This window comes from Oncorhynchus tshawytscha, linkage group LG14, assembly GCF_018296145.1.
Source record: "Oncorhynchus tshawytscha isolate Ot180627B linkage group LG14, Otsh_v2.0, whole genome shotgun sequence".
NCBI classification, from domain to species: domain Eukaryota; kingdom Metazoa; phylum Chordata; class Actinopteri; order Salmoniformes; family Salmonidae; genus Oncorhynchus; species Oncorhynchus tshawytscha.
This window is the reverse complement of record NC_056442.1, coordinates 42137676-42155696: the sequence shown is the minus strand read 5'-3', so window position 1 is coordinate 42155696 and position 18021 is coordinate 42137676. Positions and strand designations below refer to the sequence as shown.

The window sequence follows — 18021 nt, the reverse complement described above, 5'->3', positions numbered from 1 at the left end:
ACTATCAGACATTGTGGGTGTAGATAGTGGCCATATTGACTAGCAGGCAAGCAGACAGGACAGACAGACACAGGGTGGGTAACAGATGCAGTGCTAGCCTGAACTCCATGTCAACCTCACCCAGGATGGGCTCTATATTCTAGTCTGCACCACCCATTGTGTTCCCTGCTGTGAGTCAGTCTGCTAACCCAAGGAGGGGTGCCAGGAGGGCCTGGGGCAGTGTGGGTGCTAGAGGGGTAATGGTGTGGGTACTAGGGGGGGTACTGTGGGGATAAAGGAGTGAGCGCTAGGGGTGCAGTGGGTGTAATGGTGTGAATGCAAGGGGGGTGTTGTGGGGGTAATGGTGTGAGTGCTAGGGGGTGTTGTGGGGGTAATGGTGTTTTTTTATTTTACCTTTATTTAACTAGGCAAGTCAGTTAAGAACAAATTCTTACTTTCAATGATGGCCTAGGAACAGTGGGTTAACTGCCTTGTTCAGGGGCAGAAGGCCAGATTTTTACCTTGTCAGCTCGGGGACTCAATCTTGCAACCTTTCGGTTACTAGTCCAGCGCTCTAACCACTACCTGCTGCCCTAGTGCTAGGGGGTGTTGTGGGGGTAATGGTGTGAGTGCTAGGGGGTGCTGTGGGGGTAATGGTGTGAGTGCTAGGGGTGCTGTGGGGGTAATGGTGTGAGTGCTAAGGGGGTGCTGTGGGGGTAATGGTGTGAGTGCTAGGGGGTGCTGTGGGGGTAATGGTGTGAGTGCTAGGGGGTGCTGTGGGGGTAATGGTGTGAGTGCTAGGGGGTGCTGTGGGGGTAATGGTGTGAGTGCTAGGGTGCTGTGGGGGGTAATGGTGTGAGTGCTAAGGGGGTGCTGTGGGGGTAATGGTGTGAGTGCTGTGAGGGACTTACCATGAGCCAGATGGGGTAAGGCACCTTTCTGAGGATGTTGGGGGCTTCAGAGGAGACAGAGGAAACCCCGCTGCACCAGAGCACAGAGAACAGCCAGGGCTCGTTGACCGTGTACAGAGTCACACTCACGTTGCTCCTGGAGAACTCTCTGGAGGGTGCAGACAGACACATTCATATTTCATACACACATATATACAGAAAAAGCACACACAGTGCATGTGTGTCTGTGCCTGTTAACCCACCGGATGTCATAGGGGCTGGCCTGGCTGTAACGTAGCAGCAGGCTGCTGATTCCCTGCTGGTGAAGGACTTGAGGCGGCAGCTTCTCTACTGATGTCTGCTGAAGCCCTGGAGCCACCTGTCTTACCTGCCCCCTGTCCCAGTCTGGGGTCCACATCACCTGCACACAGACAGACAGACCGAGACACACACACACAGATAGACCGAGACACACACACACACAGACCGGCCGAGACACACACACACAAACGGGCCCACACACACACACACCGGCCGACACACACACACACACACACACACACCGGCCGACACACACACCGCCGACACACACACACACACACACACACACACACACACCGGCCGACACACACACACCGGCCGACACACACACACCGGCCGACACACCGGCCGACACACACACACACACACACCGGCCGACACACACACACACACACCGGCCGACACACACACACACACACCGGCCGACACACACACACACACACACCGGCCGACACACACACACACACACCGGCCGACACACACACACACACACACACACACACACACACCGGCCGACACACACACACACACACACCGGCCGACACACACACACACACCGGCCGACACACACACACACACCGGCCGACACACACACACACACCGGCCGACACACACACACACACACACACACACACCGGCCGACACACACACCGGCCGACACACACACACACACACACACACACACACACACCGGCCGACACACACACACACACCGGCCGACACACACACCGGCCGACACACACACACACCGGCCGACACACACACACACCGGCCGACACACACACACACACACCGGCCGACACACACACACACACACCGGCCGACACACACACACACACACCGGCCGACACACACACACACACACCGGCCGAGACACACACACACACACCGGCCGAGACACACACACACACCGGCCGAGACACACACACACACACCGGCCGAGACACACACACACACACACACACACCGGCCGACACACACACACACACACACCGGCCGAGACACACACACACACACACACCGGCCGAGACACACACACACACACACCGGCCGAGACACACACACACACACACACCGGCCGAGACACACACACACACCGGCCGAGACACACACACACACACACACACACACACACACACCGGCCGAGACACACACACACCCCGGCCGAGACACACAGACCGGCCGAGACACACAGACCGGCCGAGACACACAGACCGGCCGAGACACACAGACCGGCCGAGACACACACACACACACAGACCGGCCGAGACACACACACACACACACAGATCGGCCGAGACACACACACACACACAGATCGGCCGAGACACACACACACACACAGATCGGCCGAGACACACACACACACACAGATCGGCCGAGACACACACACACACACACACACACACAGATCGGCCGAGACACACACACACACACACACAGATCGGCCGAGACACACACACACACACACACACACAGATCGGCCGAGACACACACACACACACAGATCGGCCGAGACACACACACACACACAGATCGGCCGAGACACACACACACACACAGATCGGCCGAGACACACACACACACACAGATCGGCCGAGACACACACACACACAGATCGGCCGAGACACACACACACAGATCGGCCGAGACACACACACTCACACAGATCGGCCGAGACACACACACACAGATCGGCCAGGACACACACACACACAGATCGGCCGAGACACACACACACATACACACACAGATCGGCCGAGATCGGCCCGAGACACACACACACCGGCCCGAGACACACACACACCGGCCCGAGACACACACACCGGCCCGAGAGACACGCACGCACACACCGGCCCGAGACACACACACACAGACAAACAGACAGACAGACACACGCACACAGACAGCTCAGATTACTTAAGGGACATGTAGATGTGCAGTTAGTGACATCAGTGGTGACAGAGTAATGATTATTACATTGGTGACAGTGATGGATGTCACAGGCAATCTTCAGGTCAGCCTCAAGCTGACAGTAGTCAGTTCCCTCTCTCCACTATGAGTGCTGTTTTCCTCCTCTCGATTTCCCTAGATAACCCAGGGGGACAGTGTCTGAGCCCTAACAAGGTTCTGTCCACTATCTATAATAATAATATTATATAATATGCCATTTTGCAGATGCTTTAATCCAAAGAGACTTAAATCAATCATGTGTGCATACACTTTAAGTATGGGTGATCCCGAGATTCAAACCCACTACCCTGGCATTACAAGCACCATTGCTCTACCAACTGAGCTACAAAGGACCCCTATCGGAGTCGGGTACACTAGTGTTGCCTGTCTCACCAGGTGCTGTGGAATCCCAGACAGGCGTATAACTTCCAGGGTATCGTTGATCCAACTGTGGTAACAGGGGTGTCTGTGCGGGGGTCGTCGCAGGCTGAAAACCACTGTCTGGTTATGGAGGGAGGCTAGCCTCAGCAGCTGCTCCAGACTACACACGCCCTGGTTCCCCACCAGCATCACCTCCCTCTGAGCCATGGACTGGACCGTCCAGAAGGGGTCGTCCTAGAGGAGAATGCACACAGGTACTCACAGTCAATCTGATCAATTTACTCTATTTATAAGATTATATGGCAATTGTATTAATACACCACTTTATGATGAGAGAGGAGATCAGGGTTTGGGTCAATTCTATTTGAACTCAATCCAGTGAAGTAATCTTGATTGATAAAATTGGGCACTTTCTCCACATTTATCAGATTTCCTATTTGCCAAGTAGCAATGAAATGGACCCAAAGCTTGGAGGAGAAATATAGGCCTAGTGAAAGAAAGGGTGGTGTGATTACTGCATGATTAAAAACCTTCAGAGAGCAAAAGATGGCATAAGAGTATACCATTCCTCCTTAGAGAGGGTGTGACGGACCATACCATTGCACCCTAGAGAGGGTGAGACAGACCCTACCATTCCTCCCTAGAGAGGGTGTGTCAGACCATACCATTACTCCCTAGAGAGGGTGTGACAGACCATACCATTCCTCCCTAAAGAGGATGTGACAGACCGTACCATTCCTCAGAGAGGGTGTGACAGACCGTACCATTCCTCCCTAGCGGGCTGTGAATAATATTGTGGTACCTTGAGGAACCACTGGCCGGCGTTGAGGCTGTGTAAGTCTGTCCAGTTGAAGGAGGAGGCATCGTCCAGCTGTCTGGCTGGAAACACCTTCCCCACGTCTGTAGTCCTCCTCAAGGTGCGGTCTCGCATCAGAAATGGCACCCCGTCAAAGCTAGGACAGGAAAGAGTTAAACAGTCAGGTCTACTAATAAAATAGTATATTCATTGCCGTACAGTTTTTTCAATATGATATGATCTTATTTCTCAAAATCTCAGGTTTTTATATCCCGTGATATTTTGTGGCATTTCTTACAACATAACTAGCTTTACATCACAGCTACTTTCATGTTGCTTGCTTTACCTTCGCTTTGAATGCCAAATCATTTCCCCACCTTTTCAGTTAACCTCAGGTTGTAAAACATGGAAAACGACAAATTACCTACACTTGGAATTGTTTGTCAAATTCAACAGAAGAATCGCAACACTTTTGTCAGATTCCATCCCAAGCAACTAAATCGGACAAAAACATCATGTAACCGATCATTCCTCATTGTTTTTAGTGACCATTTAGTGTGACTGAAATATTTAATAAGTGCCAGAATGACCTCTGTCCTTTCAGATGTGTGTGTGTGTGTGCGCACACAAGTGTTTGTGCGTGCGTGTGTGTGTGTGTGTGCGCACAAGTGTTTGTGCGTGTGTGTGCACACGCGTGCATAGTTCTCCTGTGTCTCTGGTCAGGCAGACGTATAGAGCCTGGCCCAGGCCCTGTTTAGGTTTCATTAGTCATCTCCACCATGAGCTCAGTGCAGACCAGAGCCCAGCCCATCAGCACATACATTGGATTGCGAAAGTATTCACCCCCCTTGGCATTTTTCCTATTTTGTTGCCTTACAACCTGGAATTAAAATTGAGGGGTTTGTATCATTTGATTTACACAACATGCCTACCACTTTGATGATGCAAAATATGTTTTATTGTGACACAAACAAGACATAAGTAAAATAAATAAAAAAGAGAAAAGATAACTTGAGCGTGCATAACTATTCACCCCCCCACCACCCAGGACAATGGATCGAATCCCAGCCGGCGAATCAAAACAACAACGGCGTAAAAGGGGCAGATGAAGCGGTTTTCTGGTCAGGCTATTCTAACTTCCGCAACGCATAGAAGGCCCTCCCCCGACCTCCTTTCGGAAAAGCTGACCACGACTCCATTTTGTTGTTCCCTGCCTATAGACAGAGACTAAAACAGGAAGCTCCCGCACTCAGGTCTGTTCAACGCTGGTCGGAACAATCTGATTAGATGCATCAAGATTGCTTCGATTACGTGGATTGGGATATGTTCCGCATTGCGTCAAACAACAACATTGACAAATACGCTGATTCGGTGAGCGAGTTTATTAGCAAGTGCATCGGCGATGTCGTACCCACAACAACTATTAAAACATTCCCAAACCAGAAACCGTGGATTGATGGCAGAATTCGTGCAAACCATTGTTTTTAACCAGGGCAAGGTGACCGGAAACATGACCGAATACAAACAGTGTAGCTATTCCCTCCGCAAGGCAATCAAACAAGCTAAGCGTCAGTATAGAGACAAAGTAGAGTCGCAATTCAATGGCTCAGACACAAAAGGTATGTGACAGGGTCTACAGTCAATCATGGATTACAAAATGAAAACCGTCCCCGTCACGGACCAGGATGTCTTGCTCCCAGACAGACTAAACAACTTCTTTGCTCGCTTTGAGGACAATACAGTGCCACCGACACGGCCCGCTACCAAAACCTACAGACTCTCCTTCACTACAGCCAACGTGAGTAAAACATTTAAAAGTGTTAACCCTCGCAAGGCTGCAGGCCCAGACGGCATCCTCAGCCGCGTCCTCAGAGCATGCGCAGACCAGCTGGCTGGTGTGTTTACGAACATATTCAATCAATCCTTATCCCAGTCTGCTGTTCCCAAATGGTTCAAGAGGGCCACCAGTGTTCCTGTTCCCAAAAAGCTAAGGTAACTGAGCTAAATGACTACCGCCCCGTAGCACTCACTTCCGTCATCATGAAGTGCTTTGAGAGACTAGTCAAGGACCATATCACCTCCACCCTACCTGACACCCTAGACCCACTCCAATTTTCTTACCGCCCCAATAGGTCCACAGACGACGCAATTGCAACCACACTGCACACTGCCCTAACCCATCTGGACAAGAGGAATACCTATGTGATAATGCTGTTTATCGACTACAGCTCAGCATTTAACACCATAATACCCTCCAAACTCATCATCAAGCTCGCGACCCTGGGTCTCAACCCCGCCCTGTGTAACTGGACTTCCTGATGGGCCACCCCCAGGTGGTGAGGGTAGGTAACAACATCTCCACCCCGCTGATCTTCAACACTGGGACCCCACAAGGGTGCGTTCTGAGCCCTCTCCTGTACTCCCTGTTCACCCACGACTGCGTGGCCATACACGCCTCCAACTCAATCATCAAGTTTGCAGATGACAGTACAGTGGTAGGCTTGATTACCAACAACGATGAGACGGCCTACAGGGAGGAGGTGAGGGCCCTCAGAGTGTGGTGTCAGGAAAATAACCTCACACTCAACGTCAACAAAACAAAGGAGATGATTGTAGACTTCAGGAAACAGCAGAGGGAGCACCCCCCTATCCACATTGACGAGACAGTAGTGGAGAGGGTAGTAAGTTTTAAGTTCCTCAGCGTATACATCACGGACAAACTGTATTGGTCCACCCACACAGACAGCATGGTGAAGAAGGCGCAGCAGCGCCTCTTCAACCTCAGGAGGCTCAAGAAATTTGTCTGGTCACCAAAAGCACTCAAACTTTTACAGATGCACAATCGAGAGCATCCTGTCAAGCTGTATCACCGCCTGGTAAGGCAACTGCTCTGCCCACAACCGTAAGGCTCTCCAGAGGGTAGTGAGGTCTGCACAACACATCACCGGGGGCAAACTACCTGCACTCCAGGACACCTACACCACCCGATGTCACAGGAAGGCCATAAAGATCATTAAGGATAACAACCACCCGAGCCACTGCCTGTTAACCCAGCTATCACCCAGAAGGCCGAGGTCAGTACAGGTGCATCAAAGCAGGGACCGAGAGACTGAAAAACACTTTCTATCTCAAGGCCATCAGACTGTTAAACAGCCACCACTAACATTGAGTGGCTGCTGCCAACATACTGACTCAACTCCAGCCACTTTAATAATGGAAAAATTGATGTAAAAAATGTATCACTAGCCACTTTAAAAACTATGCCACTTAATATGTTTACATATCCTACATTACTCATCTCATATGTATATACTGTTCTCAATACCCTCTACTGCATCTTGCCTATGCCGTTCCGTACCATCACTCATTCATATATCGGTAAATAGCCCACCCAATTTTACCTACCTCATCCCCATACTGTTTTTATTCATTTACTTTTCTGCTCTTTTGCACACCAATATCTCTACCTGTACATGACCATCTGATCATTTATCACTCCAGTGTTAATCTGCAAAATTGTAATTATTCGCCTACCTCCTCATGCCTTTTGCACACAATGTATATAGACTCCCTTTTTTTCTACTGTGTTATTGACTTGTTAATGGTTTACTCCATGTGTAACTCTGTGTTGTCTGTTCACACTGCTATGCTTTATCTTGGCCAGGTCGCAGCTGCAAATGAGAACTTGTTCTCAACTAGCCTACCTGGTTAAATAAAGTTGAAATAAATTTATCTTTATATTATATATTTATTATATTCTTCATCCTTTTACACTTGTGTGTATAAGGTAGTTGTGAAATTGTTAGGTTAGATTACTCGTTGGTTATTACTGCATAGTCGGAACTAGAAGCACAAGCATTTCGCTACACTCACATTAACATCTGCTAACCATGTGTATGTGACAAATAATATTTGATTGAGCCACCTTGTGCAGCAATTACAGCTGCAAGTCTCTTGTGGTATGTCTCAGTCTCTATAAGCTTGGCACATCTAGCCACTGGGTTTTTTGCCCATTCTTCAAGCCAAAACTGCTCCAGCTCCTTCAAGTTGGATGGGTTCCGCTGGTGTACAGCAACCTTTAAATCATACCACAGATTCTCAACTGCTTTGCTTTATCTTGGCCAGGTCGCAATTGTAAATGAGAACTTGTTCTCAACTTGCCTACCTGGTTAAATAAAGGTTAAATAAATAAATAAATAAACAAACATCTATGTGCGCAAACGACCACTCCAGCCAACTCATTCACAAGCATGTCCTTTATGGAATTTTCTCTTCTAGCTCATCTTGTCATCGATTTCATGTTATCTAAAAACAGCCATGGGTCTATGAAAGTGCTGTCCTGGCTGCTACTTCTACCACCACAACTTCTGCTAAAAGGGCTACAACTACTGCTGCTACTGCTAAAACAGCTACTACTACCACCGCCGCTACAACTACTACCACCACAACTGCTAAAACTACTACCACCAAGGATGCTACTGCTAAAAGGGCTACTGCTACTACCGCTGCTACTGCTAAAAGGGCTACTGCTACTACCGCTGCTACTGCTAAAAGGGCTATTGCTACTACCGCTGCTACTGCTAAAAGGGCTAATACTACTACCGCTGTTACTGCTAAAAGGGCTACTGCTACTACCGCTGCTTCTGCTAAAAAGGGCTCCTGCTACTACCGCTGCTACTGCTAAAGGGCTACTGCTACTACCGCTGCTACTGCTAAAAGGGCTACTGCTACTACCGCTGCTACTGCTAAAAGGGCTACTGCTACTACCGCTGCTACTGCTAAAAGGGCTACTGCTACTACCGCTGCTACTGCTAAAAGGGCTACTGCTACTACCGCTGCTTCTGCTAAAACTGCTGCTACTACTACTACTACTACTGCTACTAAAACTACCGCCACTGCTACGAAAACTACCGCCACTGCTACGAAAACTACCGCCACCACAATTACTGAAACTGCTAGCGCTACTAAAACTACTGCCTCCGCCGCAATTACTGAAACTACCGTCTCGGCAGCTACTTCTACTCCTGAAACTACCGCCGCCACAGCTACTAAAACTACCGCCGCCGCAGCTACTGAAACTACCGCCGCCGCAGCTACTGAAACTACCGCCGCCGCAGCTACTGAAACTACCGCCGCCGCAGCTACTGAAACTACCGCCGCCGCATCTACTGAAACTACCGCCGCCGCATCTACTGAAACTACCGCCGCCGCAGCTACTGAAACTACCGCCGCCGCAGCTACTGAAACTACCGCCGCCGCAGCTACTGAAACTACCGCCGCCGCAGCTACTGAAACTACCGCCGCCGCATCTACTGAAACTACCGCCGCCGCATCTACTGAAACTACCGCCGCCGCAGCTACTGAAACTACCGCCGCCGCAGCTACTGAATCTACCGCCGCTGCCACTGAAACTACCGCCGCTGCCGCTACTAAAACTACCGCCGCTACTAAAACTACCGCCGCTACTAAAACTACCGCCGCTACTAAAACTAACTTCGCTTGCAGCTACTATTACTAAAAATACCGCTGCTGCAGCTACTATTACTAAAACTACTACCACTGCTGCTACCAAAACTACCGCACTGCTGCTACCAAAACTACCACCGCTACTACCGCCACTGCTGCTACCAAAACTACCGCCACTGCTGCTACCAAAACTACCGCCACTGCTACTAAAAGTACTGCCGCCACCGCAGCCGCTAAAAGCTACTAAAACTACCGTCGCAGCTACTACTACTAAATCTAAAACTATCAGCCACTTCTGATACTACTACTAAAACTACCGCGACAGCTGCTACTAAAATGATCGCCGCTGCTAATAAAACTACTGCTGCCGCCCATACTACTACTATATCTACCGCCGCTGCTGCTGCTACTACTACTACTAAAACTACCGCCGCCGCAGCTACTAAAACTGCCGCCGCTACTACTAAAACTGCCGCTGCCGCTACTACTACTACTAAAACTACCGCCACTTCTGATACTACTACTACTACTACTATTACGACTTCCGGCGCCGACAGAGATGGCCGCCTCGCTTCGCGTTCCTAGGAAACTATGCAGTTTTTTGTTTTTTTACGTGTTATTTCTTACACTAGTACCCCAGGTCATCTTAGGTTTCTTTACATACAGCCGAGAAGAACTACTGAATATAAGATCAGCGTCAACTCACCATCAGTACGACCAAGAATATGTTTTTCGCGATGCGGATCCTGTGTTCTGCCTTACAACCAGTGTAACCGAGTGGATCACATGCAGCGACCAAAAAAAAAAAACGACTCAGAAAAAGAGGGAAACGAAGCGGTCTTCTGGTCAGACTCCGGAGACGGGCACATCGTGCACCACTCCCTAGCATTCTTCTTGCCAATGTCCAGTCTCTTGACAACAAGGTTGATGAAATCCGAGCAAGGGTAGCATTCCAGAGGGACATCAGAGACTGTAACGTTCTTTGTTTCACGGAAACATGGCTCACTGGAGAGACGCAATCCGAAGCGGTGCAGCCAACGGGTTTCTCCACGCATCGCGCAGACAGAAACAAACATCTTTCTGGTAAGAAGAGGGGCGGGGGCGTATGCCTTATGACTAACGTGACATGGTGTGATGAAAGAAACATACAGGAACTCAAATCCTTCTGTTCACCTGATTTAGAATTCCTCACAATCAAATGTAGACCGCATTATCTACCAAGAGAATTCTCTTCGATTATAATCACAGCCGTATATATCCCCCCCAAGCAGACACATCGATGGCTCTGAACAAACTTTATTTAACTCTCTGCAAACTGGAAACGATTTATCCGGAGGCTGCATTCATTGTAGCTGGGGATTTTAACAAGGCTAATCTGAAAACAAGACTCCCTAAATTTTATCAGCATATCGATTGCGCAACCAGGGGTGGAAAGACCCTGGATCATTGTTACTCTAACTTCCGCGACGCATATAAGGCCCTGCCCCGCCCCCTTTCGGAAAAGCTGACCACGACTCCATTTTGTTGATCCCTGCCTACAGACAGAAACTAAAACAAGAAGCTCCCACGCTGAGGTCTGTCCAACGCTGGTCCGACCAAGCTGACTCCACACTCCAAGACTGCTTCCATCACGTGGACTGGGAGATGTTTCGTATTGCGTCAGACAACAACATTGACGAATACGCTGATACGGTGTGCGAGTTCATTAGAACGTGCGTTGAAGATGTCGTTCCCATAGCAACGATTAAAACATTCCCTAACCAGAAACCGTGGATTGATGGCAGCATTCGTGTGAAACTGAAGGCACGAACCACTGCTTTTAATCAGGGCAAGGTGTCTGGTAACATGACTGAATACAAACAGTGCAGCTATTCCCTCCGCAAGGCTATCAAACAAGCTAAGCGCCAGTACAGAGACAAAGTAGAATCTCAATTCAACGGCTCAGACACAAGAGGTATGTGGCAGGGTCTACAGTCAATCACGGACTACAGGAAGAAACCCAGCCCAGTCACGGACCAGGATGTCTTGCTCCCAGGCAGACTAAATAACTTTTTGCCCGCTTTGAGGACAATACAGTGCCACTGACACGGCCTGCAACGGAAACATGCGGTCTCTCCTTCACTGCAGCCAAAGTGAGTAAGACATTTAAACGTGTTAACCCTCGCAAGGCTGCAGGCCCAGACGGCATCCCCAGCCGCGCCCTCAGAGCATGCGCAGACCAGCTGGCCGGTGTTTACGGACATATTCAATCAATCCCTATACCAGTCTGCTGTTCCCACATGCTTCAAGAGGGCCACCATTGTTCCTGTTCCCAAGAAAGCTAAGGTAACTGAGCTAAACGACTACCGCCCGTAGCACTCACATCCGTCATCATGAAGTGCTTTGAGAGACTAGTCAAGGACCATATCACCTCCACCCTACCTGACACCCTTGACCCACTCCAATTTGCTTACCGCCCAAATAGGTCCACAGACGATGCAATCTCAACCACACTGCACACTGCCCTAACCCATCTGGACAAGAGGAATACTTATGTGAGAATGCTGTTCATCGACTACAGCTCGGCATTCAACACCATAGTACCCTCCAAGCTCGTCATCAAACTCGAGACCCTGGGTCTCGACCCCGCCCTGTGCAACTGGGTACTGGACTTCCTGACGGGCCGCCCCCAGGTGGTGAGGGTAGGCAACAACATCTCCTCCCCGCTGATCCTCAACACTGGGGCCCCACAAGGGTGCGTTCTGAGCCCTCTCCTGTACTCCCTGTTCACCCACGACTGCGTGGCCATACACGCCTCCAACTCAATCATCAAGTTTGCAGATGACAGTACAGTGGTAGGCTTGATTACCAACAACGACGAGACGGCCTACAGGGAGGAGGTGAGGGCCCTCGGAGTGTGGTGTCAGGAAAATAACCTCACACTCAACGTCAACAAAACTAAGGAGATGATTGTGGACTTCAGGAAACAGCAGAGGGAACACCCCCATCCACATCGATGGAACAGTAGTGGAGAGGGTAGCAAGTTTTAAGTTCCTCGGCATACACATCACAGACAAACTGAATTGGTCCACTCACACAGACAGCATCGTGAGGAAGGCGCAGCAGCGCCTCTTCAACCTCAGGAGGCTGAAGAAATTCGGCTTGTCACCAAAAGCACTCACAAACTTCTACAGATGCACAATCGAGAGCATCCTGGCGGGCTGTATCACCGCCTGGTATGGCAACTGCACCGCCCTCAACCGTAAGGCTCTCCAGAGGGTAGTGAGGTCTGCACAACGCATCACCGGGGGCAAACTACCTGCCCTCCAGGACTCCTACACCACCCGATGCTACAGGAAGGCCATAAAGATCATCAAGGACATCAACCACCCGAGCCACTGCCTGTTCACCCCGCTGCCATCCAGAAGGCGAGGTCAGTACAGGTGCATCAAAGCTGGGACCGAGAGACTGAAAAACAGCTTCTATCTCAAGGCCATCAGACTGTTAAACAGCCACCACTAACATTGAGTGGCTACTGCCAACACACTGTCAATGACACTGACTCTACTCCAGCCACTTTAATAATGGGAATTGATGGGAAATGATGTAAATATATCACTAGCCACTTTAAACAATGCTACCTTATATAATGTTACTTACCCTACATTGTTCATCTCATATGCATACGTTGATACTGTACTCTATATCATCGACTGCATCCTTATGTAATACATGTATCACTAGCCACTTTAACTATGCCACTTGGTTTACATACTTATCTCATATGTATATACTGTACTCGATATCATCTACTGTATCTTGCCTATGCTGCTCTGTACCATCACTCATTCATATATCCTTATGTACATATTCTTTATCCCCTTACACTGTGTATGACAGTAGTTTTTTTTGGAATTGTTAGTTAGATTACTTGCTCGTTATTACTGCATTGTCGGAACTAGAAGCACAAGCATTTCGCTACACTCGCATTAACATCTGCTAACCATGTGTATGTGACAAATAAAATTTGATTTGATTTGATTTGATACTAAAACTACCGCGACAGCTGCTACTAAAATGATCGCCGCTGCTAATAAAACTACCGCTGCCGCCCATACTACTACTAAATCTACCGCCGCCGCTGCTGCTACTACTACTAAAACTACCGCCGCCGCAGCTACTAAAACTACCGCCGCGGCTACCAAAACTACTACAACGGCTAGTATTGCTACCGATGCTACCGCTAAAACTGCTACCGCCACTACTACTAAAACTGCCGCCGCTGCCGCTACTACTACTACTACTACTACTACTATTACTACTACTAAAACTACCGCCACTTCTGATACTACTACTATTACTAAAACTACCGCCGCTACTAAAACTACCGCCGCTACTAAAACTACCGCCGCTACTAAAACTAACTTCGCTTGCAGCTACTATTACTAAAAATACCGCTGCTGCAGCTACTATTACTAAAACTACTGCCACTGCTGCTACCAAAACTACCGCCGCTACTACCAAAACTACCGCCACTGCTGCTACCAAAACTACCGCCGCTGCTGCTAAAAGTACTGCCGCCACCGCAGCCGCTAAAAGCTACTAAAACTGCCGCCGCTACTACTAAAACTGCCGCCGCTACTACCAAAACTGCCGCCACTGCTGCTACCAAAACTACCGCCACTGCTACTAAAAGTACTGCCGCCACCGCAGCCGCTAAAAGCTACTAAAACTGCCACCGCTGCTACCAAAACTACCGCCACTGCTGCTACCAAAACTACCGCCACTGCTACTAAAAGTACTGCCGCCACCGCAGCCGCTAAAAGCTACTAAAACTGCCGCCGCTACTACTAAAACTGCCGCCGCTACTACTAAAACTGCCGCCGCTACCACAAAAACTACCGCCGCTGCCGCTACTACTACTACTAAAACTACCGCCACTTCTGATACTACTACTATTACTAAACCTACCGCTGCTGCAGCTACTACTAAAACTACCGCCACTTCTGATACTACTACTATTACTAAAACTACCGCCACAGCTGCTACTAAAATGACCGCCGCTGCTACTAAAACTACCGCCGCAGCTACTACTACTAAATCTAAAACTACCGCCACTTCTGATACTACTACTAAAACTACCGCGACAGCTGCTACTAAAATGATCGCCGCTGCTAATAAAACTACCACTGCCGCCCATACTACTACTATATCTACCGCCGCTGCTGCTGCTACTACTACTACTACTACTACTACTACTACTACTACTAAAACTACCGCCGCCGCAGCTACTAAAACTACCGCCGCCGCAGCTACTAAAACTACCGCCGCCGCAGCTACTAAAACTACCGCCGTGGCTACCAAAACTACTACAACGGCTAGTATTGCTACCACTGCTAAAACTGCTGCTGCTACTGCTAAAACTACTACCGCTGCTACTGCTAAAACTGCTACTACTACCACCACTGCTGCTACTGCTAAAACTGCTGCTACTACCACTGCTGCTACTGCTAAAACTGCTGCTACTACCACTGCTGCTACTGCTAAAACTGCTGCTACTACCGTTGCTACTGCTTAAACTGCTGCTACTACCGCTGCTACTGCTTAAACTGCTGCTACTACTGCTAAAACCGCTGCTACTACCAGTGCTGCTACTGCTAAAACCGCTGCTACTACCAGTGCTGCTACTGCTAAAACCGCTGTTACTACCAGTGCTGCTACTACTAAAACCGCTGTTACTACCAGTGCTGCTACTACTAAAGCGACAGTCATCTTATGGCTTGGGGGTAGAATCTGCTAAGAAGCCTTTTGGAAATAGACTTGGCTTTCCGGTGTCCTGCTAAAACAGTACACTACTACTACTGCTGCTGCTACCACCACCGCTGCTACTGCTAAAACTACTACCGCTGCTGCTAATGCTAAAACTGTTACTACTACTATCACCACCACTGCTACTGCTAAAACTGCAACTACTACCGCTGCTACCCCAGCTGCTACCACTACTACTGCTGCTAAAACTACTACTGCTACCCCTGCTGCTACCACTACTTTATGTACATATTCTTTATCTCCTTACACTTGTGTGTATAAGACAGTAGTTTTGGAATTGTTAGTTCGATTACTTGTTGGTTATTACTGCATTGTCGGAACTAGAAGCACAAGCATTTCGCTACACTCGCATTAACATCTGCTAACCATGTGTGTGACAAATAAAATTTGATTTGATTTTACTCCTGCTGCTGCCGCCACCGCTACTGCTAAAACTACTACCGCTGCTACTACTACTACCGCTGCTGCTAATGCTAAAACTGTTACTACTACAACTGCTGCTACTACTACTGCTAAAACTGCAACTACTACCACTGCTACTGATACCACTGCTGCTACTACTACCAAAACCACCACCAACTTCACCGCTGCTACTGCTAAAACTGCAACTACTATGGCTGCTACTGCTACTACCACTGCTGCTACCACCAGTGCTACTGCTGCTAAAACTGTCACCGGTTAGTTGAGGTAACATGTTAGGTAGTGTTAAAGTGACTATGCATAGATAATAAACAGCGAGTAGCAGCAGCTGAAAGGGGCGGGGGGCAGTGCAAATAGCCTGGGTAACCATTTGATTAGCTGTTCAGGAGTCGTCTTATGGCTTGGGGGGTAGAAGCTGCTAAGAAGCCTTTTGGACCTAGACTTAGCTTTCCGGTGTCGTCCTCCTCCTGACACCACTGCTACTACCGCTGCTAATGCTAAAACTGTTACTACTACCGCTGCTAATGCTAAAACTGTTACTACTACTACCGCTGCTAATGCTAAAACTGTTACTTACTACTACCGCTGCTAATGCTAAAACTGTTACTACTAAAACTGTTACTACTACTACTACTACTACTACTACTACTACTACTACTACTACTACTAAAACTGTTACTACTACTACCACCACCACCACCACCGCTACTACTACCGCTGCTGCTAATGCTAAAACTGTTACTACTACTACAACTGCAACTACTACTGCTGCTACTGATACCACTGCTGCTACCACCACCACCGCTGCTACTGCTAAAACTGCTACTGTTAAAACTGCAACTACTATGGCTGCTACTGCTACCGCTGCTACTACCACTGCTGCTACCACCACTGCTACTGCTGCTAAAACTGTCACCGGTTAGTTGAGGTAATATGTAGGTAGTGGTAAAGTGACTATGCATAGATAATAAACAGCGAGTAGCAGCAACTGTGGGGGGCGGGGGGGGGCAATGCAAATAGTCTGGGTAACCATTTGATTAGCTGTTCAGGTGTCTTATGGCTTGTGGGGGTAGAAGCTGCTAAGAAGCCTTTTGGACCCAGACTTGGCTTTCTGTCATGCTGCCTGCCTGCCTGACTATAAGGGTTTGAATCCTGGACAGGAGGGCCAGACCAGCAGAATGACCTGTGCTTGGCTGGACTCCTCCATCAACCACAACAGACCTACTGATCTAGTTTGGCTGCACTGTGAGTCTCTTTCGGTGTGTGTGTGTGTACCTGATGGCCACGTCAGCCTCCAGCCCACTGACGTTCATCTGCAGAGCCCTCTGGAAAGACAGGATAGTGTTCTCTGGAGCCAGCTACAGATAGACAGACAGAGAGGAACATCGGCACATACATTATATTGATGTATCTTGGAGGTCAGAGAGGTTCATATACCTTACTGCAATCTGAGAGTTCACAGGTTTCAGAAGTCTAATACTCAGTTGAAATGCGCCATTTTCACATAGTATGTTGTTGAGGTGGTGCTGGAGATGAATATGAATTTGACAATTTTTTAAAATGTCCCTTTAAATGTCTGAGGAAACTTGGAGAATGGATTCCAGTTAAAAGTCATGGGTTATGAGCTCATGTTTGATAAACAACAGACTATTGAACATAATGACTTGTGCAATACACAATACCAGGCCACATGGGTCAAACTGATAAGTCAGTGATACTGTAGTTCAAACTGTAATACTGTGAGGGGACTGGAAGCCTGGGAAAGTCAATGTAAAGTGCTGCTGGTAAACAGAGTGGGTCATGTGGTGTGTCCTGGGGGAGTTCTCAGGTCTTTAAGACTGTTAATTCCACCACAGTGTTTTACTTCTGGGGTGATCAACTACTGTAACATGCCCCAACTGGCTGGTTGGGGAGCAGAGCAGGGGTGTGTGTGTGTGTGTCTGCAGCTCGCTGGATGTGTCATGTGTGCGAGTTGTTAGGACAGTGTTTCTCAAACTAGGGGAAGCC

At 48.9% G+C, this 18021-nt stretch overlaps 1 protein-coding gene across 6 annotated transcripts in view; it reads right to left on the bottom strand.

The window, feature by feature from the left end:
- The window catches only part of LOC112267446 (glycerophosphodiester phosphodiesterase domain-containing protein 5), a 104516-nt gene that overhangs the window by 8314 nt on the left and 78181 nt on the right, over positions 1–18021 (bottom strand). For all 6 annotated transcript variants that reach the window (XR_006078848.1, XR_006078849.1, XM_042297546.1 and 3 more), the window contains 5 exons: positions 17290–17372; positions 4327–4477; positions 3537–3758; positions 1133–1290; positions 891–1038 (listed from right to left, as the gene is read on the bottom strand). Coding sequence is in view for 4 of the 6 variants with exons in the window: in XM_042297546.1 (XP_042153480.1) it covers positions 891–1038; positions 1133–1290; positions 3537–3758; positions 4327–4477; positions 17290–17372 (762 nt within the window). In the remaining 2 variants the exon portion in view is untranslated. The remainder of the gene's footprint in view (positions 1–890; positions 1039–1132; positions 1291–3536; positions 3759–4326; positions 4478–17289; positions 17373–18021) is intronic.